Genomic DNA, 25,788 nt, shown 5'->3' with positions numbered 1-25,788 from the left:
GATTGTAATGGAAAGGACATGTTTTGTTGTTTATTGATTGGACCTTTAGGCAATTTACATTTCAACAAGATCAATTGCTCATTGTCAGGAGGATGCCACATAAGATGGCCTATAGGTGGTAGCGTGTGATCGATTAATTTATCTGGAATTTATTTCAGGTGCTACTGAATAGTTTACAAGAGCCGACGCGTTATCGTCAAATTCAATTAAATGGTGTAATTTGGGCGCTTCATCAGGCTCCGCTATCACGGTGTGAGAAAGGCTGGGGTCACATATAGTGCGGTTACATTGAGAACTAATTGTGTAAAATGAAAACAAAAATCATAAGAGCACAACCCGGAGGGAACAACTAAGAAATAAAGAAATTAGATATTAATTTCGTGAAGAGCTGATGGTAAACAAATGAAATAATTAGAGCGTTCAACCGTGATCCAGCATGTTTTGTTTAGTTGTTTTTTTTTACACCATAAACAAGTAAAAGTGGTCGGACGCACACACCTGTCAATGTCTCCCAGTGAAGAATTCATCAGCTGGCATCGAGGAAAAACATCATCCGTGCAGAGTTAAAAGTTGTCCGATCACTGAGTCCAGCGCTGCGCGTGGAGCGGGAGGAGCGCGCGGTGCCATTGCGCACGAGCGAATGTGAGTGTGGGGAAGCTCACACATGGATCAAGAAGCACACTCACTTTCTTCCTTCCCCTCCAAATCTCAGTGGCTCCCTGACAGCCGCCAACCGTTCAGCTTTTTTTCCCCTTCTTTTTACACTTACAAGGGTTTGGATGCGCGTAAAGACGTGGTGCGTCAGGTGTTTCTATTTGCGCGTCCAGTGAAACGAATCCAAAACAAGGTGGTGACGTTAAAAAAAAAACAACAAAAAAAAACAACGTCAATGTACAAGTTGGAATATTTAATTGCCATGCGTAAAGGTCCCCTGGCTCTGTTTCTCATCATGACCCTGAACCCGTGGAAGTCGTGCTTTGCTGGAAGTGGCGTTCGCGTAAAAATAGCCTAATGTCGGCCTCACAAAGCTACCAGTTGAGGGACCACTAAGAACCACAGAGCGTAAATTGGGTCAGCATGCGTCTATGCATGAAGAAATGTAGGCTATGGGCTGGAACACTTCTGTGCCAAGAGATGCACACACAAAAAAAGGCTCAGGTCAGATAAACAGTATCCGAGTTTGCTTCTTTCATCTTTCACTTTTACTCCCTGCCAGTCTCCTTTGTTTTGTTGTATACAACATGGCATTTAATAATTAGCCCTGAGAACCAAGCCAAACCATTTGAAGTGTTGCAGATGAAGGTGCTTTTACACCCTTCATTCATAAAGTCATAGTTACATGTTAATAATAATAGGGAAAAAAAACTTCCTGTGGAACCTAATTACATGTTTACATTTATATAAAATCAGTTTTAGCATTCCATTAAGCAATCATTCGAGAAGAAAATGAAGACCATATGGTTCAGATTTCAGGATTTTCTTATCTGGAATACAGATTTATAACAAACCTTTGGTGAAGTGAATTTAAAAAGAGAGAGCTGCTGAGATGGTCAACTTTGTGTAACCGCAGTAAGTGACAAACAGCCCTATTCTGGTCATTTTTCCACCACAAACCACTCGACAGTTTAGGTTTCAACGAATATAAAAGTGTCCAAATGTCCTTGGAAATTTGAATTATCCTTCTTCACCACTACAGCATGCTGGTAAATATCTGCTGCACTGTGCAGATCGAGAGAGAAGCCTATGTGACATATTATAACGGGTATGAATTTGAGGCTTGACTGACTGAACTGATGTTGCGTGACATCCATTCCATGTGAAATTTTGACTTGGGACGATCTTCCAGAGCACAGTGATTCCTCCCCTCGTTTAAAAGCTGTTTCCACTAAATGCTATTTTTTTTTCTCTTGCACTGCAGTTATCTATATCATGCAACTTTTAGGAAATCAATCTCAGTCTGGCCTCTATGAGTGGCAGCTCCAAGAAGTGTGTCATTTTTTTTTTCTCTCTCTGCAATGGCTTTTGCATCACTGCCTTGGTGATTTATGATGCAGTTTACCATGTTGGAAAAAATAAGGCCGTTCGGAGTCGTGCCTCCTCTAAACGCATCACCAATGGTGTATAAACCCTCAGTGTGTCCTCACAACTCCCCCACCCACCTCTGTACACACAGATCATAAAAATAGAATTGATACCCCCCCCCCCCCCCACACACACACACACACACACTCTCTCTCTCTCAAGGGTTAGGATGGGGAGGTGTAGAGTGAAGCGGGATCTGCTTTCCCTCCGAATGAGGGATGCACGGACCTTGTGTAGAAAGACTCTTGACAGCCACTCACATGGCGGTTACTCACAGGATCTATATCTGTCTCGACTAATACCAATGTGAAGGTCAGGCCTGAGAGGGCATCGCTCCTGTAATGATAAAGGACAGTGATGGGGCAAAAATGGAATTGTACATTTTAAGGGTTGGTTGAAATCATGGTGCCATCTACTGGCAGAAACGATCAACTGCCGTGGTCGCCTTAAACAAAGCCACTCAATATTGACATTGCAAAGGGAGGAAAAACACAGAAAATTCGAGCACTTAGTTTAGATTATTAAAGGTAGATTCTGTCTGTGCAATAAATGCATGTTAAGATGCAGATACTAAAAAAGAAAAAACATAGGGTTAGGGTTAGGGTTCTATTAAGCTTTATTAATTTGGAGTTATAAAGTTTAAAGTCTTATTGTCAGAATTCGCTGCACACATTCAGAGGACTGGTGGGGTTCATTCCTGGATGAGTCACATCTGGTATACCAGCTAAAGGGGGACTTCAATAATACTGTGCATGCGGTGATAATATTATGGTTGAACAGTAAAACTGTTTTGGCAAACACGTCAGAAAGCAAAACAAATAAATACACTGAATTCAAATATGAAAATAATGGAAGTTCTGCTGCTAATCTCTAATCTAATCTGTTCCTTACAATGTGGCAGCACTGAAAAGGGAAATAACAGCTTTCAAATGATATGAGAAAAAACAAATCTTTCCATTTGTGCAGAATCCATTTTTTATAATCAATGTGTCTGATTCTGCATATTGTTATGTTTATAATGACAACAAACATCCGTGCTGTATGCCTATATACCACACAGCTTAAAAAAAGTGTAAAGAGATTACTCGGAGGGGTTTGACTTTTCAAAGTTTTAATTAGCATCAAATCCTTTACCATTCGGCTTTTTAAAATCCTCAAACTTCTTTATGGAAGATATAAAACATATGGGGCAGTTTCCCATAAAGTAACAGCTACTGTGGAATTATGTAACTTGAAAAAGTTCCATTTCAGGTGTTTCATAATAACTAATGATTTATTATTGTACCAGCACGTAAGGGTCATTTGCCGTGTGTTCATGAAGATGTAGAAACACAGTGAACAATTCCACCTGATTTCATTTCCCTTCTTTTTCGAGCCACTCTGTGTATCCTCCTTTATAATGTCTCGCCCTGAGAAGAGAAAATAGAGAAGGGCTTAGTCTTTCAAAGTGTGAATTACTTTTCTCCTTTAAAAAAAAAATTAAAAAGGAATCCAGCATGCAACAAGTTAAAGACTCAACTAAGGACTTTAGACTCTCGCTGCCGCTTCAGAATTGAATAATAATTAAAAGGCAATGTGTCACCCGAACTGTAGCTGAGGCTTAAATGAAAATTAGTTTTCTGTGTGTATAAACAGAAGCATCTGCTGTTATTTACTTGTTGAATCCAAGCTGATAGACGATGCCCAATGCTTTGGCGCTCCTGTTTCCACTCCTGCAGTAGAACACAGTGTTGTCGTCGTCCTTCCCAGGGGGCTTCACTTCAAACTTCTCCTCAAAGTGTTCAGGAGGAAGCTTCAGAGACTCCTCCAGGGTGCCCACTGTACACAAACATAAACACACATGAGAGAACATTAAGGACAAACTTAATGCTGAGACTTCGTGTGTTGTGTTGTTTTTCTCGCTCACTGACGTGGGATGTTGACAGCCTCTGCGATGCGACCAGCCTGGTACTCGTCAGGATTCCTCACGTCAAACAGTTGTACGTTATGGCTTGAGAGCATGGTCTTCAGTTCTGAGTAGGTCACCACTGAGGCTGCAATGAAAAAAAAAAAAAGAACAAAGTTTATTGGCCAAATTAAATTGTTTGTTGCCTGCAAATGGTATTAACCCACCATCCATTGTTTTCCAAAGCAATCATGTGTGAACTCAACTCCAGCTGTTAATGAAATTATGTTTCTGCCTGCTGTGGGTGCAAACGGAAGCTTTCCCATGAACACAGCTTGAAAGACCTTTGTTTCCTATGTGAAACAAAACTGCGAGGGTCAACCAAACTCCCACTGCTGTTTGAAACAATTGAATGTCAGACACTGGATGCTGCACCTGCAGCCTGAGCCCATTCAGCTCTCACACAAAACCTGACAGGAGAGTCATAAACAACTCCAATTACAGGGCCATAATGTTTTACAGTCACTCAAATAGCGCTCTAAAACACCTCCACACGCTTATATTGGGAATATTATGGCAGTTATTAATTATACAATCACACGAACCCAAAAGACAATGTAGGTTTATTACAGTATTGTCAAAGTGGTTGACGTTGATATAAAAACCGAGCCTAAACCAGGAAATGTGTTTTCTTTTTTTCTTTTTTTCTTTTTACCATTCTCGGATGGATCTCCGTGACTCGAACATGAAGTTGTAAAAGCCCGAAAAACCGGTGCAAGAGTCGAGGGAAAGCTGCGGTTTGCAGCCGTGACAAGTTGACAGAGACCCCGAGAAAACACGACGGACAACATGGCGAAGACGAGCGCAGTCCGCAGCCTGCAGGGGACTGAGGTCATGATCAAAATAAATATCTTCTTCTTCAAAAACAACTCGGGATTCTGCATTTGACGCCATCCTCAGGTCGAAAATGTTATTGCCCCAGAGTTCAATTACCTCGAGGCACAGGTGGAATAAATCAATGGACTTAGTTCCCATAATAAACACTGGCTGAGCCCATCACACTGCTCATCAAAACTCAACTTACCTGCTGGTTTTCTTTCAGGGGAAGCACGTGGAGAACATGCAATCTCCACACAGAGGAGCCCGTTAAGGAATCAAACCAGGGAGCGTCAAGGGCAATTGCCAACCACTGCCTTAGTAAATCCAGAGCATCTCGGACAAGTGTGTCAAACACAAGGTCCGTGGGCCAGAACTGAACCGCAAGAGGCTCCAATCCAGCCAACAAACCAATGGAAAAACATCCAAAGAAAACAAATGTATTATTTAACAGTCTCGGTGTGAGACCCAAGCCAGGATATCGGTGCATACGTGCAGCAGCTGTAGGAGAAATTCATCTTGGACATGTCACTATGTTTTACACCAGAGGGTATCATTAGAATTGGCTTTCTGTTGACTTTGTCAATGTCAACAGGATGTGACTAACACCCCTGATCCAGGACGACTGAGAGGAGGATCCTAGCAAAGCTGACATCTATCATGGACAACGTCTCTCATTTAGATCCGTATGTTTAGACTGAAGATGTTGATTGTATTTTTACTTCTAAGTCCCGAAGGATAAAATCACACCACAAATTGTGCTTGAGGAAAATGAGCAGCACTTAGAACCCTGCTTCTGAGCTTCTTGTAGACATGCAGCAAAAACAAAACATCAAAAACATCAACCTTTTTCTGACCATGTCATGTCTGTGTCCTTGGAACTTTATTTAATCAGTTAAAGGTATTTGAAATATCAAGAGCTTAAGTGAATTTGTGCATTTCACTCGTTATAACATCCTCTGAAGGCAGCAGCTTGCAAAATTGCAGTGAGTCTCACAAATGCTCACAAACAGTGGGGTGACTTAACTCTTTGCATGCAAAGATGGAGCACAAGAAATCGAATTGAATTATAATGTACTCTTGACAGCTCATGCGGCAATACACTTACAGTCCTTTCACAATCTAATGGGATTCCTACGAGGCTTTATAAACTGGCTTTATGCACACACAAAAAAAATGTAAATTAGGTATCATTCTGTGACTTTCTCTTTTCTCCATTACTGTATGATTCATCTCCTTAGCAGCCTCCCAGTCTCTGAACAGTAATGAGGAGTGAGACCAGCTCTCCAGCGACCATCCTCCACCCTCTGATGTAGCAATATTGAATATAAATGATCTCATCATTTCACAGGAAAATCTCACAGCATTTTTTTTTTTTTTTTTATACTGAGCCTGGAGATTTGTATCCCCATGATACTGCAATCAACAACCCGCAAAGTCTTCAAATGCTGAGCCATGTCACTCAGCGTCTAGACCACACAATGCGTGCAAGCTGAAGCTTGTTTGTGATTCTTACCAGGCAAGAACGCCTTGTCTCCCATGGTATTCTTCTGCCGTGCTGCTGATACAGTCTCAACCAAGTCTGTTCTACTGACACATGTCTTCAGTCCTACAGTCAAGACAGAGGAGCCACAATCTATTCTTTACATTTGTTTTGCTTCTCTTCAGTCCGTGTGTCTATTTGTGGAAAATTTGTTAAACACACAGAGAAAAACGCGCAAACATTACTTTGCATGTTGCCTAAAAAAAAAACCCAAACATGTTTGACGTTTGTTTTACCCATAAAGATCACAAAGTCGCTGTTCATTTTAGTGACAGGTGAAGAGCAGGTTTGCTGCCAATTCTTGACCGAAAATCAAAAGGAAATTGTAAATATTCTACCTTCTCCTTCGTCCAGATTACTAATCTCATCTCCTTGAAGTTTGAGTGAAAACAAATCAGTATTTTCAATTGTGAATCAGTCATTCTGGTGATTTTTACTTTTTTTTTTTTTCCTTGTGAGTTCTTTTGAAATGGATTTGGGTGGGGGGAAAAAGCCTAAACATTGTTGTGAATCTGAGGTATTAGGCCAAATTTAGGAGGGGCTTTATTTCTTTTTCAATGTGTATGCCCATTTTCGATACAAAAGTAAATGGTCAGGATTACTTCTACAACCACTACTACTACTACTACTACTACTACAGCTGATTTTCTTACTGTACTGAAATTACTAAACTCGTCCAGCAGATGTCCTTAAAGTCTTTCCAATGAGCTTTTTTGTACATCTTTCAGAAGTGATGAGCAGCTGTGGTTCTTCCTGAAATCAAGTGAAATTTCCTAGTGTTGAAAGCTGTGTCTTCCAAACCAAAGTGGATGTTACATGTAAGTATTAAATATCATTGTATAAGTGAAAATTGTAAAATATTTGTGATTTTCATCAGCTATACTCGTTTGTCGTGAGTGCCCTAAATAAACAAACAAAAAGGATAGCACGCAAACAGTCAGCCATTATAAATCGTTTCCCTTAGCACCATGGCAACCACATAAATACATGTATAAACATTAAAATCCAACTGAGCACATTCGTTACACACAAACACAAGTAATCAAAAAGTACTTGGATCTTCAAAAGGTATAAACAACCAATACCAGGGGAATTTTTTAGCTTAATGCTTTAACCAGTACCTTTAATTATAGATATTCCTCGAGTTTCAGTTTTATTGTCTTATGTTGCAATTTTGACTCTTTTCTTTCTTTGTTCATTGTGTTTATTATATTTGTAGTGTTCTTTTTTATATTTGAATATTGTTAAATGTATTCCTTGCATGGTTTGACGACTATTCTTTGCTAAAGTAACGGAAATTATAACAACTGGCAGTGACAACATTTTTAAAATCACTGATTATACTAAGTTCAACAGAATTATCTCTCATTTTACAATTAAAGGACAAACGAATTCACTCAAATATGTATGTGTTTACTTTTTCCCGAATAATCTTAACTAGTTTGTGATTTTTTTCTATAGATTTTTTTTTTCAAAATTCGTACAACGTTTAAATGTCATAATTTTATTCCTGTCGTACGGTAAAATCTCTCAATCTGGCAACCAATCTTCACTGCAGCTTCCCGGAAGTGAGCGGCGGTCAGCTGTCTCCACGTCACACACCGCGCCTTGGACGAAACCACTCTTCTGAAACCTGCTGACACAACGACAATATCAACTTTCCTATTAAACTCATTCGTACTGTAAATTTGATGCACATTGAATAATTCGTGCACAGCTGTGTGACGGTTCTTCATTTGCGGTGTCGTTTGAAATAACCACCCCCCCCCCATTCACCACCGTTGGTACAGTCCAACTGCGTGTGTCATGTGACCCGTCGACTCACTCACTTTGCCTCAAAAAGAAACACATCCAGTAGAGGTTTCCACATTTCTTCTTTGTCTCTTTACAGAAACTCTCAACAGAAACCATGTCGCTGTGTGGAGGAGTCGGTGATGCCAAGAAGGCCGACCAAAGCATCCAGGATCTGTGTAACACAGTGAGTAGAACAGAAAGAGTGTCGGGACACTTTTCCTCGTTGACGTCAGGATAAACATTGTTTTGATTCTGTTGTTATTCAGGTGAAGGCAAGCGCAGAGGAAAAAGCAGAGAGAAGCTTCACTGTGTTTGAGGCCCACAGCTACTCGACACAAGTTGTCGCTGGGACCAACTACTTCATCAAGGTATTGTCAATTGTATTATTACATTTTTTTTCTTAAGTCCTTATTAATTCCAGGCAAAGAGCACAGCAGCAAGAGTAGGAAGCCCAGCAGGTCTTTTGTTGATCTTGTGTTAAAATTGTTTGCGTCTTTGGGAGGATTTGATTCTCCATCCCCCAAAAGCACACGTCTGCCTGCAAATGAACTTTACACTCAAAGTGAGATTTAAAGCCGCTCTTATCACCTGTGAACAGGCAAAACTCTTTCTCTAACCTACCAAGACTCTGTAAAAGCAGATTTAAGGATTTGTTTTCCTTTCCTTGTTCTGTCTTGCAGGTCCATGTGGGAGATGACAATCATGTCCACCTTCGGGTTTTCAAAGCGCTCCCTCACACAGGAGCTGGTGTTGAGCTGCTGGGCCTGCAGGAAAACAAGACCGTCCACGACCCCATCAAACACTTCTAAATCTCAACTGTGCTCGCTGGCTGCAACCTCATTATAATCGGTGAATAATGTGGCCGATTATATCGAGCAACATAAAACAGTTAACGTACTGTATGACTGTGTCCAAATAATAAGTGTCTTTAAATTGAACTATTTTGTACAAGAGGTATGAATAAACAGCAGATTTGTTATTTTGTTGTATTTCTTTTCTGGTGTTAATCATCTGGTGAGAGTGTGAATGAACTCGAGGAGAAATAATGAATCAGCCCACGCTGCCTTCTAACTCTGGAAAGCCTTCATGTGTTTTATGGCTCTTGACTGATTTATGGATTTTAAGATGGAAAAGTCCCACATGAAACTGTTCAAGCCTACTGTGCACTGCATCTCATATTTATGATTTTTACAATGGAATAGAAATACTTTAATAATCCCAGAGAAAAATTCACAAGAAGAAAATATTTAACACCAACTTTTCACAACTGTCAGTAATCATTTAGGAGATAAATAATCATTTAAAAACACAAACTGACAATATTGCTTGTTGAAGTTCTTAAAAGTCATTTTCGGTGACATGTTACTGAAACGACTGTGAACAACTTTGACTGATCTGCATTACACTTCAGTTTATTTGTGTCCCTGTAGGGTAATTTGTGCTGCTAGAGAGGTATAAAATATAAATTACATAAAGCATTTATGGCAATACAACATTTAAAAATCCAACACGGAGGGGTATAACAGTGTCAGTAGCAGTGACTTGATAGAATGGTCAAATAAACTACAGTAGGTCAGCTCCAGCAGCCTATCAGCTATCATTTTCAAGATCGTTTGGATGCTGTCCGTGTATATTTTGGAATTCCATTAGGAACAGCTCCAGGGGTTTTGTGAAGAAAGTGTGAGGCGCTCAGTTTTCTTGTGAAAGTAAGGACAGGTCCATGAAATCAAACCTCGTCTTACCTCAGTGTTTTACCAAACAATAATCAAGACCTATAACGATCTTTGATAAGCATAGAAACATTGTCCAGATTTGCCTGGAGGTTGGACAAGAGGACTTGAGATTAGAGGTTTGCAGGTTTGAATCCCACAGCTGGCAGGTTATCACAGTGTCCCTCACACTGGCTCACTGCTCCGGATCTATACTGTTAAGATGAACTATAATTCTAATCCCTTGAACTTTTTTTTTTTTTCCACATTTGGTCACATAGCATCCACAAAATTAAATGTATTTTATCATGTTAATAGGATAGGACAAAAGAAAGTTGAGTATAGTTATGAACTAAAAATGAAAAAGCAAAAGTTTTCAAACATTTTTTCCACAAATAAAAATCTGAATGGTGTGCCGTGCATTTGCATTCAGCCCACCCAGAGTAAATATTTTGTAGAATTACTTTTCGCAGAAATTACAGCTGCAAGACTTTTGAGGTTTTTCTCTCCCGCCTTTTCGACGGTGTAAATCTTTGCTCGTGTGACCAAATGTGGAAAATGTCAGTGGGTATGGATACCTGTTTTCCATGGTGGTGCTGAGAGCTGTAGCACACCACACCTTCAACACACACACGGGAGATATCGACATTCCTGCCTGAACATATACAGAATGCATGTCACATGCATGTGTGTGTAGCACACTCCCACTATTCACTGCAGATGAACCAGGACCATGAACCTTGTCACTAATCCAGGAGGCCATATTGTAATTTTCTGTGGCAATAGCAAACACATAATGTGGAATATGAATTGAACTTTTAGTGCTTTCCCACTGATTGACAGTCACAGCCACAAAAGCAATTCGCAAAGTTAATCACATTCAGGCATTAACAAACACATTGAGACACCATGCAAGGCGCTCAGTCCACCCACTGAGAGCAGCTTGGGGTTCAGTGCCTTGCTCAAGGGCACGTCAAGACGTTTGCAGCTGGGGGATGAAACCTACAACCTTCCAAGTGAGAAGCAAGTCGTTCTACCGACTGAGAGTCCATGATACATCTGGTGAAAGAAATCTTTTAAATCCCATCGAAAACAGATCAAATCCTGCAAGACATTTGATTTATTACGTTGTTAAAAATAAATGAATGACAATTGTGCTGGACAACTGTGTGTGTGGTTTTTCTTTTTGTGTGTGTGGGGTTTTTTTTCTACTGCCCCACGCAGTCACACCCTTGTTGGTTTTGGACTTGTGACTAATGTTCCTCTTTCTTCATCACATGCTGTGTGATTTTGGTGCAGATCTTTCTGCTGCGTTGATTCGATAGAAAAGCCTGAACACAGCATTGTGAATCTGAGTCACTGAGTTAAATTTGAAGATTTTTTTTTTCTTTGAAGTTGTATAACAATCAGGATTACTGCTACTACTACTACTACTACTACTACTACTACTACTACTACTACTACTACTACTACTACTCGAGAAAGAAAATCAGGGGGTGACTAACCCATAGTTTTCCACTATCGTAAAATAATAATTCAGAGTAAGAACTTAGTCTGCATTACAGCAGGTTTGTCTATCAATCAACATAGGCACAAAGACAATTCTATGCAAAATAATAAAACTATATAAAACATCTGTTCAGAACGAAAAATAATTTAAGTGTGGCTTCATAGCATAACAATATCATTTCAAAATTAAAGAACTGTCCTCAAATTGAAGTTGATTTGTTGTCTTAGAGTGTGTCAGGTCAACTTTGTCATCGCTTCCCGAGTGTCCGTGGCTTTGACAGCAAGTTTTAATTTTGTGACAGAGCCAATGTGTTTCATAAAGAGTCTCTACTGAACCACAAAATGTAAATTGTGGTTTTTACTTATTGATGTGATTTCAGTGATAAAGTGAAGCAGAACACATTACAATTTTGTTGGCATATTTTCTATTTCCTGGTGAATGTGTACAAAGTAATACGGTGTTTTGGTATAAATGATACAAATGTCAAACTTTGACGACGGAGGCAGTTAGTTGTGTTACGCTAGTGATCTCTCGCGCGAGGGCCGCGGCCTCTTGTGGTCAACGGAGGTAATGCTCGGGGGCAGTGATAGCTCATCAGTGCATAAAACGTTTTCATATTTGAAAACAAAAACATTTTTGAATGTCATTATTTGAAACAAAGTATATCCAGATGCACATTTCTATGTAATTGTTTTAAAAATGTGATTGAATTCTGTATCTCTCGTCATCTCACCCAGCTTTTTCTTGCAGTTGGTTTTCCATTGTGAGGTGAAGCAACGTCTTAGTTTGTCTGGAAATGTGATGTGTGAACTTCATATAACCTGCGGCTCTTCCCACTTTAGTTTAACTGTAATTTCAACTATAACTGTTGCAAAGGGATAGGTGAGGCCAGATTGCTGGTGGAGAATTTCATTGCACATTTGATGTGTAGGAGGTTGCATCCTCTGCATTTTTGAGCAACAGCTGCATTGAGGGCCTCACTCCCTGTTCCGAGATTTTTCTGTGCATTTACAACATTTTTTGACTCACAAAGTGTCCTTTGAATGCAACTTCTGCCCGTGTTTCCAGGATTTGATTTGTCCATTTTTGCAATCTGTTTAGCAACAGTCCTCCCACTGCGATGACACATGTTCACGCAACAGTCTCACACAGACATGGCGAGGGATTTCAATCCTTCAAACCTGAAATTTACTGCAAGAGTGAAGATGTTTTGGTCATATTGCATGTTTTTGATTAATTACACGTTCAAAGTGGGTTCATGCCATTTATTCAATGCACCATTTGGACCATGGCGACTCCAAACCGAGGCACAGAGACAAAACTGTAAATTATCTTGAGTTGCCTTATTCATATAATGTTTTGTCTGCAATAAACTTATTATTATTATTATTTGTTTTGACAAACAGAAAATGAAAATCAGTCGTTTTTAAAGTTCTGTTTGTCCCTTCTTGATCCTGATAAAGGAAAATGCATTGATTTTCATTTTTGATTTGTGAATTTTAAAAAGAAAATCAAATAAGGACTTGTTGTTTTTTGTTTTTTTTCCTTCTCGGAATGGAAAATCCAATGATCAAAACATACACAGACCAGAATAGATGAACCATTCAATGCCAATAACACAAAAAATTAATGCTGCAATAAAAAAATAACATCTGTTTCAATAATTATCGCCATTTATTCTTCCCACATGCCAATATTTTCTTTAGATTACCTTAGCTAGTTCAGAAGAAAACATAAAGATTCTAAATATGATCACTTTATATTTTCTTTCATAGAGATTTGAAGCAGCATGCCTAATCTCACACTTTCTCACAGCTTTGCCATGCTGATCAAGCAATTACTTTCAGTTATTGCTCTGTTTATTTTTGAACCTTTATTCCTTCATATTTTGTTTCGTTGTCACTTATTTAAGTTATTTTGAGTTGCCTTATTCATATAATGTTTTGTCTGCAATAAACATGAAGCATTTCAACTTGCCTTGAGTACCTTTGGACAAGAATGGACGGATTGCATTATAATTTGGGGAGTAACTGTAAATGTGATGAGTAAATAAACTGGCTGAGGTGACGTGTGATGCCGCCCTTCATGTGACACTTGCTCAGATGCTTCCAGCTGTGCAGCATAAATACAGGAGACAACCACATGAAATGAAGCATTTTGCACCCATACAAGCAGACCAGTCTTTCTTCAGAGGACTTTTCCAGAATGTCTGATCTAGTTGGAGGATTCGTGGAGACGCGAGATGCCACTCCAGAGATTCAGAAGATCTGCGATAAGGTGAGCTTCAACCAACCTTGATTTCTAATATCCTCCCACATGCATCTCTTTGTTGTATGTGACACTCTGGATTCCTGTTTTATGTGATTCACAGGTCAAGACTGCAGTTGAGAAGAAGACCGGGAGAGATTATGTGGAATTCAGAGCAATTAAATACAGGAGTCAGGTTGTGAATGGGGTGAACTATCTCATCAAGGTAATTAAAAAAAACCTTTATTTGTTGTTATTTATCAATCGAGCAAAATATAACGTCAGATGTGTGTAAGGTCAGAATAACAGCATCAGAGAGACAATTTGTTGAACAATGAAAGATTGTGTTGAATATTAATTCAGATGCATTACTTGCAGGTTCACGTGGAAGACTACCTTCATCTGATAGTACATGTGAACCTTCCAGGAGATGAGTTTTCCCTGCTCGGTGTGCAACAACATCATACCGAGGATGATCCTCTTGAACCGTTTCATTGACCATGCGTCCAGTCTCCCCAGGTCAGAACCTTCTTCAGGCTTTTCCATGTGAAGAAGGGGAGGATGTGTTGTCTGGATTTTAGCAACACCAAGACCATTCTTATTACCGGTACTATGTTTCAACATATTACTGATTGGTGAATAACAATTAAAAAAAGTTGTTTTTCCACCTCTTAACTGTTTCTGTGTAGAATTTATTTACATTTTGATTCAATTTAAATGTCCAGCAAAAAAAAAAAGTGGAAAAAATGCAAAGGCGTTGCTGTGTTTATTCTGTATGATTTGATATATATTCTGAAGGGAATCATTGGGGCCTCATGTCAAAATTACTGCATCCCTGGTTCCGTTCCTATTGTGGGTCTTACTATGTGGAGATTGTTTTTTTTCTCCGTGAGCCCACATTCGTTTTCCCTGGATATTCAGTCACTTCACACAGTATTAAAACGTGCTTGATTTGGTGACTGATTTGACTGTGTTTGCCTTGAGATTATCTATTCAGGTCGTAGCCCCTTGTTGCAGCTCAGCATACTAACAAATCAACAGAAGTACCATCTAAACTGTTAAAAGTTGTTGATATACGAGTCATTTTTCTCTTCCAGAGTCGATTATCCAAAGTACAACAGGGCCACAATGTTGTTACTGTAGTAATTTTACCTGTATGGCCACTTTTTACAAAACTCATTTCAGGTTGATGGTCATTTCTTTTGCATTTAGGATTATATCAAGGCACTACAGAAAACGTGTTTGGTGTCATGATAGCTTCAGATGACAACTCAGTAGAAATCTTATTGATGTAATGATAATCCAATGAAAGGACCTACAAACATCAATATTCAACACCAGGAATCCTTCAAGGAAATAAACAGCTTCTTGTGACTCAGAACATTTGCCACAGATTAAAACAAAACAAACGCACACATTTCAAAGTATTTCACCGTCTTTAAAAAACTCTTTTTGCACAATAATTTTCATTGAAGAAGCACAGAGCTGACAGTTTTACAGCGGTGGTAATGCCATACAATAATCATAGTGGAATACGGGTGTGTTGGAGAGGAGGTCCGATTGGTCAGTACGATGAACCGAATGCCGCCAGGACTCTGCAGCAGGTTCACAGTTTGACTCCAGTCTGGATTTGAACCTCAGCGAGTGAAACGACTACTTTTATCAGACAGTTTCACTTCACCTTTGGAGGCGTGTAGTGGATTCGGCACCTTTCGTTGAAAACCTGAGAAACAAAACGTTTTATCTGTGGGCTTCTCTAAGGTGTGATTAAATGGCGTCACTCGTGAACCGGCACCAACGTACCTTCACACTTCTATCATTGACGACTTCTTCAACATTCAGCTCCGACTGCATCAGCTTCAACTGGAGTCAAAGACAAACAATGCTTTGAATTCACACACAGGGGGAGCTCAACAGCAGTGCTGAGGTTCACGAGATAGCATGAGAAATTGGCCTCACATTGGTCTGCTCCTTTCTCAGCTGTTTGATTAGTGCCAAGTTTTCACTGTCTTTAGCTCTTTGCTCACACAGCTCTCCCACCACTTCAGACGTCTGGGCTATGCAGGCCTTTATGGCTTTGTCTCGGCTCAGGTGGGCCTCCATCATCTGCACAAGAGAAAACACAGCTCAAGAAAAAAAAAAATCTCAAGAACTCACAGTGTTGGTTTTGAAGATTTGTCAGTGGAATGCATTCAGTTCTTACAGATTCATAAAGCTGCTTGCAGGTTTGCGTTGCATCTACTTTGCCCGAGAAGGACACTGTGGGCACGGTGGTGTTCAGGGAATGGACGATGCGGTCATCTATGGTGCGCATCACCTTCAGCACCTCCTAAGAAACACAAAGTGGAAGATTTTCTCAGACACACAAGCAAATAAGCCTCTTATTTGATCCCAATGGTGACAATACCAGCACAGCTTTCACTAAGAACATTTAATTAGATTAATCAGCAAGAATTGCTGGAGTGTGATCGTTGACAATATTACGCTTTCAATCCGACTTTGTTAAAGAACAAAACATTTCCATGTTTTATAGTTAAATTATTCAATCAGACAGTCTGTGATGCTTAAATTTTTAGGAGAACAATAACGTGTTTTTGTGATGACAGCACAGGTATTGAAGAATTGTTTCACTGCTGAAGTTGAATAATTAGTTGTGGGAAAGTGTAACTTGTAAAAAGCAAAAACAGATTTCTGATACATGCAACGCTCATTTGACTATACATCAGAAAAGATATTCTGCTTTGGATGAACCATTTCTGTAAGTTTCAATTGGAATATTGCCCTCTGAGCAGGAATTGAGTGGATTTAAATCATTTTCTCAATTTTTCCTGCATTCCTCGCATTTTTTTTTTCAAACTTAGTTTAATGGAAGTAAGAACACATGCTCAGCAAAACATCAAACCATAGGACATAATTGTTTAGTTTTTTGTTTGTTTTTTTTTATTAAAAAAAAAAGAAAGAAAGACATTTTTAAATACATTACAGTCATTCCAATTTGCTTTTATAGAGAAAATAGAAAAGCCCAACATATCCACATGAGCAAGCAGGTGTGTTTGCGACTGTGGAAAGGAAAAACTCCCCCCAACAGGGAGAAACCTTTGCAGAAACCAGACTCAGAGGTGGCGGCATTCTGCTGATCGGTTGGGGTGAAATGATAGAGGAGAGGAGAGGAAAGACAGAGAAAGACTTGGTGGGGAGATACAAACAATACCCTTGTTAGTGCGACATACATTTTTTTTTCTTTTTAATAATACAATAATCACAGTGATCTAAATATTTTCCAACTGCCATGAGATTAAATCAGCCTGAGCAACAACAGAGCAAAAACCAAAATAATCACAACAATTATAACAAAAGCAAAAACAAAAGGACACAAAACAAAGAAAAGAAAAAAAAGAGAAAAACAGAACGAAACAAAAAACAAAACAAAAACAAACAAAAACAGGAAGAGAAAAAAAAACACCACCAACAACAACAACAACAACAAAAGCAAACAACAACTTGATTTTGATAATTAACAGAACAATCTCGTCAATGAGGAATGGAAGTGTGTGTGCGTGTGTGTGTGTGTGTCTGTGTGTGTGTGTGTGTGCGTGCGTGTAGTTTTTCCTCTGGATGTGAATGGAACTGTTGTGGGGGGGCCCGCGGCACCACCCCGGGGGCCGAGGTCACCAGGGCCAGACACCGCCACTCCGGCATCCAGCAACCCACCAGACCCAGTGAGGCCCCAACAAACCACCCCGGAGAGCCACGCCCCAACCCAGAAGGCACCAGACGGAGCGCGCAGAGAGGACCCCCCCCCCAGGCCAGAGGGGCCCACAAGAGAAGGATAAAGGGCTGCAAGGCCCCAGGCCCCGACCCGAGCCGCCAAGCCGGGACCGGCCAGTGCAGCGCTCCCAGGCCACGCGGGCAGGGAGCCCCCCCGGCCCCGACAGCGGAGCCCGCCGCACCCCCGGTGGCCATCCCCCCCACCACCCCCCCAACCCCGGTGGGACAGAGAAGGCCCCAGCCGCAGAGCCCCAGACCTGCCCCCCCCCCCCCCCAGACCAGGAGGAGCGAAGGCCCAGCCAGGCCCGGCCGGAGGACAGCCACCCTCCAACCCCCAGGAGCCCCATTCTCCACCAATCCAACTGTGAATAGGGAGGGAGAACCACTACCCAGCCCCCCCGGAGGCGCCACGCTCGAGCGAGCGTGCCCCCCGTACTCCAGCCGCACTCACCCCGGAACACGGTGGGACCACAGCGGGAGGTGCTGGGGGGAGCCCCCACCCCCCCTCCACCCTGAGGGGTGTTGGATGCATGTAGAGATGTGTATTTGTGTTTTGAAGAGGTGGGTGCAATGTGTATGTCTCAGGTGCGGTTTAAAATGAAGGGGTAGCGGGGGCCCGGGCGTTCTACCGCTGCTCAGCGGCAGAACCATAGGACACAAACCATAGGACATAATTGAATGCCAAACAGAAATGTGTGCATGTGTGTTCATCTGCTTTTTATTTATCTATTTTATCTTTGCACTGTTTTTAATTCTTGTTAAAGCACTTTGTGTCACTTCAATGTATAAAAAAATGCTATATAAATAAAGATTGATTTGATTAAAGATTGATTTGATATGATTCTGTCATTTTAAGAGAGTAAACAAAAATGACAAATGTTACATTTCAATCCTTTAGATACTTTAACTCTTAATTTGTATTAGCTACTAACGCATTCTAATTGAGACAATATGGCAGACCGGGAGCTTGGAGTGACAGCTCCTCCACTATCTAATCAGTCACAATGAAAACCTTTCATTAACCCCGTGATGTCATCCACGGGGTTTAGGTAAAGTCGATAGATAAAGAGATAGGAGGGACATTTCGGACGTAACCTAAGATTCTCTGCTGCTGCAGTTTGTGTTTACGGACTTGACGACCAGGCTACGATGGCGGCCGCAGGAAATACAGCCGCCATCTTGGCCCGGTCGTGCATTGTTCATCACGTCATTCATCTGTTTTTGTGGCATCCATACTATCAATGCCCAATATAAGCGTTGCATGAAGTGAAGGATTTTCTCCTTAGTAAATGTTACAGGAGTTTGTTCTGCTGTTTGTGGAAATGAGACGGTTCGCTGAAAGAAACAGTGATCGTGTTCATTTCCCATTTTTTCCCATGAAGTTCCTCATCATCGTTATGTTGCACTTTGACCCACATTCTGTTGAACCATGTTAATCAAAAGACGGATCTTAACAGTCTAATTGATTCTGTATTGTTTTGGATTCATGTCGGCTACTGTTAAATTCCATTTAAATTCATTTTCCTTACATTAAACAGTCTAAATACACATTTCCCAGTACAGTTTTTGTGATGTGATTATATTCACAATCACAAATAAAAATTACTGATTAAGATGCAGGATGTAGCTTACAGTGCATTCATGTTATCATTGATCCCCATAATATTCAAAATTAAAATAACATTGCCAATCGGTCATTGTGAAAATGTTGGGGTTTTTTTGTGTTTCACAATTATTTTGGTTTTGTGAAGTCAATTAGACAGTTGTTTGAACACAAGCTTGGCTGGCTTTTGCTATTTACAAAAGCTGAACAGCAGGTGTCACCGTGCAATTCCACTTAATTGTATGCTGTTTTTGGCAAAACAACTGTCAAACTGCAGCGGCAGAGAATCCAAGACACCAGAGCACCGTGTGGAGTATTTCTGGACAAATCGGCAGACTGTGGAAAGCAGGGCTCGGGGATTACTGTTCACAGGTAAGATGGAACATTAATATTGTTTGAATTTTGTGAATATAAAAGTATTGTTCTATATTTCTGTCCACTAGCAAACTCGTAGCAGCTTCCATGAGCTTGACTTTGTTTACAGGCTTAAGGAGAATAAACACTCTACATAGTAAGACCCACAACTGGAACGGAACCAGGGATGCAGTAATTTTCACATGAGGCCCCTATGATGCCCTTCAGAATAGACATCAAATCAAACAGAATACACACAGCAACACCTTTGTATTTTTTCCTCATTTTTTTGCTGGACATTCAAATCGAATCAAAATGTAAATAAATTGAACACAGAAACAGTTAAGAGGTGGAAAAACAACTTTTTTTTATTGTTATTCACCAATCAGTAATGTGTTGAAACCGAGTAATAAGAATGGTCTGGGCGTTGCTAAAATCCAGACAACACATCCTCCCCTTCTTCACATGGAAAAGCCTGAAGAAGGTTCTGACCTGGGGAGACTGGACGCATGGTCACGGAAACGGCTCAAGAGGATCATCCTCGGTATGATGTTGTTGCACACCGCTCAGGGAAAACTCATCTCCTGGAAGGTTCACATATACTATGATATGAAGGTAGTCTCCCACGTGAACCTGCAAGTAATGCATCTGAATTAATATTCAACACAATCTTTCATTGTTCAACAAATTGTCTCTCTGATGCTGTTATTCTGTCCACGAGCACATCTGATGATATATTTTGCTCGATTGATAAATAACAACAAATAAAGGTTTTTTAAATTACCTTGATGAGAAAGTTCATCCCTTCCACAACCTGACTCCTGTATTTAATGGCTCTGAATTCCTTATAATTTTTCCCGGTCTTCTTCTCAACCTCAGTCTTGACCTGTGAATCACATAAAACAGGAATCCAGAGTGTCACATACAACAAAGAGATGCATGTGGGAGGATGTTAGAAATCAAGGTTGGCTGAAGCTCACCTTATCGCAGATCTTCTGAGTCTCTGGAGTGGCATCCTCCGTCGGCCCGTATCCTCCAAGAACTACTCCACATTGTTGAGACATTCTGGAAAAGTCCTCTAAAGAAAGACTGGTCTGCTTGTATGGGTGCAAAATGCTTCATTTCATGTGGTTGTCTCCTGTATTTATGCTGCACAGCTGGAAGCATCTGAGCAAGTATCACATGAAGGGCGGCATCACACGTCACCTCAGCCAGTTTATTTACTCATCACATTTACAGTTACTCCCCAAATTCTAATGCAATCTGTCCATTCTTGTCCAAAGGTACTCAAGGCAAGTTGAAATGCTTCAGGTTTATTGCACACAAAACATTATATGAATAAGGCAACTCAAAATAACTTAAATAAGTGACAACGAAACAAAATATGAAGGAATAAAGGTTCAAAAATAAACAGAACAATGACTTAAAGTAATTACTTGATCAGCATGGCAAAGCTGTGAGAAAGTGGAAAATTAGGCATGCTGCTTCAAATCTCTATGAAAGAAAAGATAAAGTGATCATATTTAGAATCTTTATGTTTTCTTCTGAAATAGCTAAGGTAATCTAAAGAAAGTACTGGCATGTGGGAAGAATAAACTTTGCTAATTATTGAAACAGATGTTATTTTTTATTGCAGCATTAATGTTTTGTGTTATTGGCATTGAATGGTTCATCTATTCTGGTCTGTGTATGTTTTGGTCATTGGATTTTCCGTTCAGAGAAGGAAAAAAAAGATCAGTGATCAGTTCTTTTTGCATCTGGTGCCTCTCATTGTTAATATTAATTTATTTTTGGCACAAGCTGGTGTTGTAGGTATGAGACTATTGTGAACTGAATTAATTCGATTATGGATATTTATCCAGTGCACTAGGCATGTTAGAAAAAATACTCCAACATACATGACATCTACACAGTGGCTATTGGTGATAAAAAAAAAAAAAAGTTATTTAAAAACCCAGATTATGTTTTCAAAGAACAAGTCAAGAATGAAACAAGCTTGAGATTAATAAATAGAAACTATGACATTTTATTACCAGTTGGTACTGAAAGATCACAGTCCTGTGGAGTTGGTGCATCACGGTGGCTGGAGCAGCTTTATGCAACCACCATGTGGCTTTGCTCTTCCAGTCTGCACAATATTCACATTGATTTATAGATGAAGCCCCAGACACTTGGTTGGTGATATTCCCTAAACTATGTTGTGTTTAGCACAAGTTAACGCAAGTTTAACAATCATCCAGGCCCTGTGGATAAGATGGCTGTGCTGTCTGCTAAACCCAAGTGAGGAGCAACAACAGAAGGTGTAGGGTAAAAGCTGAATATTATAGATTTAAAGCTGAATGTTATAGATTTATTTCAGTATTCTTCATGAATGTTAGACTGAAAAAGCATGTGTACACCACGTATGTATTATACTTCACACAGGAGCACACTCTAAAACGACCTCAGTGGGGATTTACCTGATCTCTCCATCCTTCAGGATATAACTATCAAATTTCACATGACGCTACCAAACAATATCAACAAAACTTGGTATACCTATGCCAGTATTCCACAGTTTTATTAGTTCTCCTCTTCTAATTAAACATATTATAACTCATCAAATATGCAAACAAGTATTCTGCACTGGAGGATTTTTCTTTTTTATCTGACAGCAATATGAGAATATTTACGCAAGGCTGTTCCATGAGTTCATAAACAACATAAACCAGTACAGAGTAACGTTTGTGTGCTATTTTGCCTTTTTTATTATTTGTGGCGAAGAGTTAATAAACACGACTATCTATATTTAACATTTGTTCTTACTTTACAGGTTTCAAACATTAACACCCCCTTAAATTATAAATTGTCTTTCTTTGAAAAAGCCATTTTTGAATACCATCTGGAATGCTAATATTCATTACACGGAACACAATTTCTTATATTTTAAAATATATAATATCCAGAAATTTTTATGTGGATGATTGTATGAAAAGTTAATTGGCAGAATCCCCTTATCCTGCTCTAGTTATGATCCTAATCACTCTTTTCTGCAATTTGATTGTTGGAACCAAGTTAGTCTTACATGTTTTTCCACACATGTCCACACAATATGTCATATAAGGCAGCACAAGTGAACAGTACCATAAATGTAGACATTTATTATTCAGTTAGTCTCTAGTTTTGTAAAGAAGAGAAATAGACTTGGACAATTTTCATTTTTCGTGTTCTATGTGAGGCTTCCAACAAAGTTTGTCATCTATTATGCCCTATTATCATATATTATACTCCTAAACCCTTTCAATTTCAACATTATCTAAATACAGTTTTACTTCAGCATCAACCTGCTTCAGCTGATCCAGAATGTTTCTGTCAGAGTTCTTACAAACACCAATAAACTGGACCAGATCACACCGGTCCTCTAAACAACACAATGGCTTCCTGTGAGTGAAAGGATGGATTTTAAAATCTTCCTTCTGCTCTACAAAGTGTTGCGTGGTCTTGGACCATGAATCATCCAGACCTCTCCGGTGGTCTGAGACAGGACTACTGTGTGTTCCAGAACCAGAACCAAACAAAGTAAAGCAGCTTTGAGTTTATCTGTTTCTCACTTGTGAAACAAACTTGTTGAACACAAGAGGTCTGCTCAACTGTTTTAATTGCCTTTTATCTTTTAATTTCTCAATGTCTTCTTTTATTTCTGTTTGGCATATTGATATCGTCATTCAAGAAGTTCCAGAGAAACACGGGACATGGGCATATTGATATCGTCACTCAAGCAGTTTCAGAGAAACACGGGACATGGGCATATTGATATCGTCACTCAAGAAATTCCAGAGAAACACGGGACATGGGACACGATATCGTTACTCCAGCAGGGCTACACTGAGGACAGATAAACAGAAGCGTTGCTGTGTTTATTCTGTATGATTTGATATCTATTCTGAAGGGAATCATAGGGGCCTCATGTCAAAATTACTGCATCCCTGGTTCCGTTCCTATTGTGGGTCTTACCATGTGGAGATTGTTTTTTCTCCTTGAGCCTGCATTTGTTTTCCCTGAATATTCAGTCACTTCACACAAGTATTAAAACGTGCTTGATTTGGTGACTGATTTGACTGTGTTTGCCTTGAGATTATCTATTCAGGTCGTAGCCCCGTGCTGCAGATCAGCATACTAACAAATCAACAGAAGTACCATCTAAACTGTTAAGAGTTGTTGATACACGAGTCATTTTTTCTCTTCCAGAGTCCATTATCCAAAGTACAACAGGGCCACAATGTTGTTACTGTAGTAATTTTACCTGTATGGCCACTTTTTACAAAACTAATTTCAGGTTGATGGTAATTTCTTTTGCATTTAGGATTATATCAAGGCACTACAGAAAACATGTTTGGTGTCATGATAGCTTCAGATGACAACTCAGTAGAAATTCTATTGATGTGATGATAATCCAATGAAAGGACCTACAAACATCAATATTCAACACCAGGAATCCTTCAAGGAAATAAACAGCTTCTTGTGAGTCAGAAAATTTGCCACAGATTAAAACAAAACAAACGCACACATTTCAAAGTATTTCACCGTCTTTAAAAAACTCTTTTTGCACAATAATTTTCATTGAAGAAGCACAGAGATGACAGTTTTACAGCGGTGGTAATGCCATACAATAATCATAGTGGAATACGGGTGTGTTGGAGAGGAGGAAAAATTAATGCTGCAACAAAAAAATAACATCTGTTTCAATAATTATCGCCATTTATTCTTCCCACATGCCAATATTTTCTTTAGATTACCTTAGCTAGTTCAGAAGAAAACATAAAGATTCTAAATATGATCACTTTATATTTTCTTTCATAGAGATTTGAAGCAGCATGCCTAATCTCACACTTTCTCACAGCTTTGCCATGCTGATCAAGTAATTACTTTCAGTTATTGTTCTGTTTATTTTTGAACCTTTATTCCTTCATATTTTGTTTCGTTGTCACTTATTTAAGTTATTTTGAGTTGCCTTATTCATATAATGTTTTGTCTGCAATAAACATGAAGCATTTCAACTTGCCTTGAGTACCTTTGGACAAGAATGGACGGATTGCATAATAATTTGGGGAGTAACTGTAAATGTGATGAGTAAATAAACTGGCTGAGGTGACGTGTGATGCCGCCCTTCATGTGATACTTGCTCAGATGCTTCCAGCTGTGCAGCATAAATACAGGAGACAACCACATGAAATGAAGCATTTTGCACCCATACAAGCAGACCAGTCTTTCTTCAGAGGACTTTTCCAGAATGTCTGATCTAGTTGGAGGATTCGTGGAGACGCGAGATGCCACTCCAGAGATTCAGAAGATCTGCGATAAGGTGAGCTTCAACCAACCTTGATTTCTAATATCCTCCCACATGCATCTCTTTGTTGTATGTGACACTCTGGATTCCTGTTTTATGTGATTCACAGGTCAAGACTGAGGTTGAGAAGGAGACCGGGAGAGATTATGTGGAATTCAGTGCCATTAAATACAGGAGTCAGGTTGTGAATGGGGTGAACTATCTCATCAAGGTAATTAAAAAAAAACTTTATTTGTTGTTATTTATCAATCGAGCAAAATATAACGTCAGATGTGTGTAACGTCAGAATAACAGCATCAGAGAGACAATTTGTTGAACAATGAAAGATTGTGTTGAATATTAATTCAGATGCATTACTTGCAGGTTCACGTGGGAGACTACCTTCATATCATAGTATATGTGAACCTTCCAGGAGATGAGTTTTCCCTGCTCGGTGTGCAACAACATCATGCCAAGGATGATCCTCTTGAACCGTTTCATTGACCATGCGTCCAGTCTCCCCAGGTCAGAACCTTCTTCAGGCTTTTCCATGTGAAGAAGGGGAGGATGTGTTGTCTGGATTTTAGCAACACCAAGACCATTCTTATTACTCTGTTTCAACACATTACTGATTGGTGAATAACAATAAAAAAAAGTTGTTTTTCCACCTCTTAACTGTTTCTGTGTTCAATTTATTTACATTTTGATTCGATTTGAATGTCCAGCAAAAAAATGAGGAAAAAATACAAAGGTGTTGCTGTGTGTATTCTGTTTGATTTGATGTCTATTCTGAAGGGCATCATAGGGGCCTCATGTGAAAATTACTGCATCCCTGGTTCCGTTCCAGTTGTGGGTAGAGTGTTTATTCTCCTTAAGCCTGTAAACAAAGTCGAGCTCATGGAAGCTGCTACGAGTTTGCTAGTGGACAGAAATATAGAACAATACTTTTATATTCACAAAATTCAAACAATATTAATGTTCCATCTTACCTGTGAACAGTAATCCCCGAGCCCCGCTTTCCACAGTCTGCCGATTTGTCCAGAAATACTCCACATGGTGCTCTGGGGTCTTGGATTCTCTGCCGCTGCAGTTTGACAGTTGTTTTGCCAAAA

General features: G+C 39.7%; 6 protein-coding genes across 6 annotated transcripts; 3 read left to right on the top strand and 3 right to left on the bottom strand.

The window, feature by feature from the left end:
• Positions 1 to 2,784: 2,784 nt before the first annotated feature.
• On the bottom strand, positions 2,785 to 4,837 carry LOC308144292 (thiosulfate:glutathione sulfurtransferase). The gene is made up of 4 exons (XM_080515380.1): positions 4,683 to 4,837; positions 3,993 to 4,115; positions 3,738 to 3,900; positions 2,785 to 3,491 (listed from the first exon to the last, which is right to left on the bottom strand). Exons 1-4 carry the CDS (start codon positions 4,816 to 4,818, stop codon positions 3,437 to 3,439), a joined length of 477 nt encoding a protein of 158 aa, XP_080371506.1. The 5' UTR covers positions 4,819 to 4,837; the 3' UTR covers positions 2,785 to 3,436.
• Positions 4,838 to 8,206: 3,369 nt separating this feature from the next.
• Positions 8,207 to 9,159, top strand: LOC308144256 (cystatin-B-like). The gene is made up of 3 exons (XM_080515321.1): positions 8,207 to 8,364; positions 8,447 to 8,548; positions 8,861 to 9,159. Exons 1-3 carry the CDS (start codon positions 8,296 to 8,298, stop codon positions 8,987 to 8,989), a joined length of 300 nt encoding a protein of 99 aa, XP_080371447.1. The 5' UTR covers positions 8,207 to 8,295; the 3' UTR covers positions 8,990 to 9,159.
• A 4,445-nt stretch (positions 9,160 to 13,604) lies between these two features.
• Positions 13,605 to 14,144, top strand: LOC308144224 (cystatin-A5-like; the record flags this gene model as incomplete). The annotated part of the gene is made up of 3 exons (XM_080515279.1): positions 13,605 to 13,676; positions 13,771 to 13,872; positions 14,025 to 14,144. The coding sequence occupies 3 exons, from the start codon at positions 13,605 to 13,607 to the stop codon at positions 14,142 to 14,144; spliced, it is 294 nt and encodes a 97-aa protein (XP_080371405.1).
• A 948-nt stretch (positions 14,145 to 15,092) lies between these two features.
• On the bottom strand, positions 15,093 to 15,971 carry LOC308144129 (protein MIX23-like). Its single transcript, XM_080515175.1, has 4 exons — positions 15,850 to 15,971; positions 15,606 to 15,752; positions 15,450 to 15,509; positions 15,093 to 15,369 (listed from the first exon to the last, which is right to left on the bottom strand). The coding sequence occupies exons 1-4, from the start codon at positions 15,958 to 15,960 to the stop codon at positions 15,319 to 15,321; spliced, it is 369 nt and encodes a 122-aa protein (XP_080371301.1). The 5' UTR covers positions 15,961 to 15,971; the 3' UTR covers positions 15,093 to 15,318.
• Positions 15,972 to 19,728: 3,757 nt separating this feature from the next.
• Positions 19,729 to 20,475, bottom strand: LOC308144136 (cystatin-A5-like). The gene is made up of 3 exons (XM_080515189.1): positions 20,352 to 20,475; positions 20,156 to 20,257; positions 19,729 to 20,004 (listed from the first exon to the last, which is right to left on the bottom strand). The coding sequence occupies exons 1-3, from the start codon at positions 20,433 to 20,435 to the stop codon at positions 19,885 to 19,887; spliced, it is 306 nt and encodes a 101-aa protein (XP_080371315.1). The 5' UTR covers positions 20,436 to 20,475; the 3' UTR covers positions 19,729 to 19,884.
• Positions 20,476 to 24,576: 4,101 nt separating this feature from the next.
• Positions 24,577 to 25,351, top strand: LOC308144228 (cystatin-A5-like). Its single transcript, XM_080515284.1, has 3 exons — positions 24,577 to 24,712; positions 24,807 to 24,908; positions 25,061 to 25,351. The coding sequence occupies exons 1-3, from the start codon at positions 24,641 to 24,643 to the stop codon at positions 25,178 to 25,180; spliced, it is 294 nt and encodes a 97-aa protein (XP_080371410.1). The 5' UTR covers positions 24,577 to 24,640; the 3' UTR covers positions 25,181 to 25,351.
• The last annotated feature ends 437 nt before the right edge of the window (positions 25,352 to 25,788 follow it).

Source organism: Blennius ocellaris (genome assembly GCF_963422515.1).
Source record: "Blennius ocellaris genome assembly, chromosome: 19".
Classification (NCBI taxonomy): Eukaryota; Metazoa; Chordata; class Actinopteri; order Blenniiformes; family Blenniidae; genus Blennius; species Blennius ocellaris.
The sequence above is the reverse complement of the archived record's forward strand: the minus strand, read 5'-3'. Positions and strand labels throughout refer to the sequence as shown.